Genomic DNA, 3434 nt, shown 5'->3' on the forward strand with positions numbered 1-3434 from the left:
AAAAAAAAAAAAAAAAAAAAGGTTTTAAATTTTCCTTAAAAAACATTCTAGCAATCTCCAGAACTTACCATACTGAGTATAACCAGGCCCTCTGGTTTTCCATTTTGGTCTTATCATTGCAATGGGAAAATTTCTCCGAGGCATAATCAACATTCGGATGACCTTTTCAATGCCATTGATTATAAAATAGCCCCCCATTTCCTGCCAAAGAGATTAATTATAATTTGTTAAACAAAGATACATGACTATAAACATGAACCTCATTCCTAGCCCAAGGTAGTACAACACACAGAACAGGGCACAGAGGTGAAAGGTACTACTGATCCCTTGAGAACACAGTACACAGACACTGCCTTTGTGTGAATTAAGCTTTCTCAAGCAGATTTCAAAGGTCTGAGGGACATGGGAGAAAAGTATGGAAGAAAAACAGAGTGCTTCTATTAGGCTCAACCTAACTTGCTTTTCTGTCCCCTAAAATGACTTCAGTCTTCAAATAACACTAAAAAAACACTTACTCCAAAGAGGTGTCAAAAGATAAAAACTGTAACCATTTTGCTTCGATACTCGAGTGTGGTTTCCCAAATAAGTTCAAAAAAATACTTTTAATAGCTCCACTCAATATCACATTTTTGTAATAAAGAGTTACTATTTAAGAATTGCCTGCTATGAAACAGGCGTATTACACTAGATGCTCTATGTCATCATAACACTTAATTCTCGTAACAATGAGTGGGATAGCTATTATGCCATTTGCAGCAGAACAAACTGAGGCTCAGGGAGATTAACCTCCCCAACCACATGACTGATAAGTGTAAGAGTTGTGTGTCAAATCCAGATCTGACACCAAAACCCTCTTCCCGCCACATAACACCATCTGCCTCTACTGTAGGCACAGTCTGCATGTCGATTACCTCAACACAACACTGCAAAGCCACCTAATATAGCTGAAATAAATGATGAAGGGAAGGCATGAATCATTAAATATGTACATAGAATCTTACTAATATCAAAGCAGACATTTTAGTTTTATTTTTAGTAATGGGGTATCACTGTCTCCCAGGCTGGAGTGCAGTGGCACAATCATGGCTCACTGCAGTCAGGCCTCTTGGGCTCAAGCAATGCTCCAGCCTCCCAAGTAGCTGGGACTAACGTTACCTGCCACCACCATGCCCAGCTAAACAAACGTTTTTGCCAATAGCTTTGTGGGTTAAGACAGCTTGAAAAAAAAGGGAGAGAGATCCAAGATGGCTGATCACTACAGCTTGGGATTGTAGCTCCCAGTGAAAGCGCAGAGAACGAGAGGACGCCACGCTTTCAGACCAATTTTTGTTGCTCACGCACCAGAAGATTCCCAGCTGAGGATCCCCACGGGTCGCCAGTGTGACTCTTGTGGCCGGCGAGGCGGTTTTGCCGCTGCCTTGGTGCGGCGGTTCTTGGTGCAGAGTCAGAAAAGCACCCTCAATCTTAACGCCGCTGTTTTGGCCGGCACAGTGCGTTGCTCAGATTTTAGCGCCAGGAATCAACAAGTTGGACGTCCATTCAGAAACCCAACTATAAAGAAGGTAATTATAAAGACCACAGGTGGATAAATTTATAACGAAGGGAAGAAACCCGCCTAAAAAGGCTGAGAATACCCAAAATCAGAACATCTCTCCCTCTACAGGGGATCACAATTCCTCATCAGCAACGGAACAAGGCCTGATGGAGAAAGACTGTTCCACTAACTGAAGCAGGCTTTAAAAGGTGGTTGATAAGAAACTTCCGGGAATTAAAAGAACTTGTCTTAACCCAATGCAAAGAAATGAAGAACTTTGAAAAAAGGTTTGACGACATGTTAACAAGAATACACAATTTAGAGAGGAATATAAGTCAATTAATGGAGCTGAAAAAAACAACACGAGAACTTTGCGAACTATGCACAAGTTTTAACAGCTGAATTGATCAAGCAGAAGAAAAGATATCTGAGGTCGAAGACCAACTTAATGAAATAAAATGAGAAGACAAAATTAGAGAAAAAAGGATAAAAAGGAACAAGCAGAGTCTCCAAGAAATATGGGACTATGTGAAAAGACCTAATCTACGTTTGACAGGTGTACCCAAATGTGATGAAGAGAATGAATCCAAGCTGGAAAATACGCTTCAGGATATTATTCAGGAAAAGTTTCCCAACCTAGCAAGGCAGGACAATATTCAACTCCAGGTAATACAGAGAACACCACAAAGATATTCCTCAAGCAGACCAATCTCAAGGCACATAATCGCCAGATTCACCAGGGTTGAAATGAAAGAGAAAATACTGAGGGCAGCCAGAGAGAAAGGTCAGGTTACCCACAAAGGGAAGCCTATCAGATTCACTGCAGATCTCTCAGCAGAAACCCTACAAGCCAGAAGAGAGTGGGGGCCGATATTCAACATCCTTAAAGAAAAGAATTTTCAACCCAGAATTTTACAACCAGCCAAACTAAGCTTCATAAGCGAAGGAAAAATAAAATCTTTTGTAAACAAACAAGCGCTCAGATATTTCATCACCACCAGGCCTGCTTTACAAGAGCTTCTGAAAGAACCATTACACATAGAAAGGAACAACCAGTATCAGCCTTTCTAAAGAATACCAAAAAATAAAGAGCAACAACATAATCAAGAATTTACATCAACTAATGGGCAAAACAGCCAGCTAACATTAAATGGCAGTATTAAACTCACATATATTATTATTAATTCTAAATTTAAATCGACTAAATCCCCCAATCCAAAGACACAGACAGGCAAAAAAAGCCAAGAGCCATTGGTATGCTGCATCCAGACCCATCTCACATGCAAGGATACACAAAGACTCAAAACAAAGGGATGGAGAAAGATTTACCAACCAAATGGCGAGCAAAAATAAATAAATAAATAGCAGGAGTTGCAATTTTTGCTGATAAAATAGACTTTAAAGCAATAAAGATCAAAAGAAACAAAGGATATTACATAATGATAAAAGAATCAATGTAACAAGAAGAGCTAAAGATCCTAAATATATATGCACCCAATACAGGAATACCCAGATATTTAAGACTTATAAAGAGATTTAGACTCCCATACAATAATTGTGGGAGACTTTAACATTAATATTAGACAGATCAATGAGACAGAAAGTTAACAACGATGTCCAGGACTTGAACTCAGATCCGGAACAAGTAGACTTAATTAACACTTACAGAACTCTCCACTTTAAATACACAAAATATACACTCTTACCAGTACCACATCACACCTATTTACAGGTTTAAATGAAATACTGATTGGCTGCTTGTTTGTTATTTTCTTCCCTCATTTTTTTCTCAGGTCTCTATTATTAAGCACAATTATAGGCATACCCATTTTTAGACTGCATTCTAGCCTGGGCAATAAAGCAACACCCCCGTTCTCTCTCCCTCTTCCTCTTCCTCTTT

General features: G+C 39.3%; 1 protein-coding gene across 2 annotated transcripts in view; it reads right to left on the bottom strand.

The window, feature by feature from the left end:
- The window catches only part of POLR1B (RNA polymerase I subunit B), a 39000-nt gene that overhangs the window by 29018 nt on the left and 6548 nt on the right, over window positions 1–3434 (bottom strand). For both annotated transcript variants that reach the window (XM_037727188.1, XM_017549814.2), the window contains exon 4: window positions 69–201. In XM_037727188.1, the coding sequence (XP_037583116.1) occupies window positions 69–201 (133 nt within the window). The remainder of the gene's footprint in view (window positions 1–68; window positions 202–3434) is intronic.

The sequence above is a fragment of the Cebus imitator genome, unplaced genomic scaffold, assembly GCF_001604975.1.
Source record: "Cebus imitator isolate Cc_AM_T3 unplaced genomic scaffold, Cebus_imitator-1.0 Scaffold222, whole genome shotgun sequence".
NCBI classification, from domain to species: domain Eukaryota; kingdom Metazoa; phylum Chordata; class Mammalia; order Primates; family Cebidae; genus Cebus; species Cebus imitator.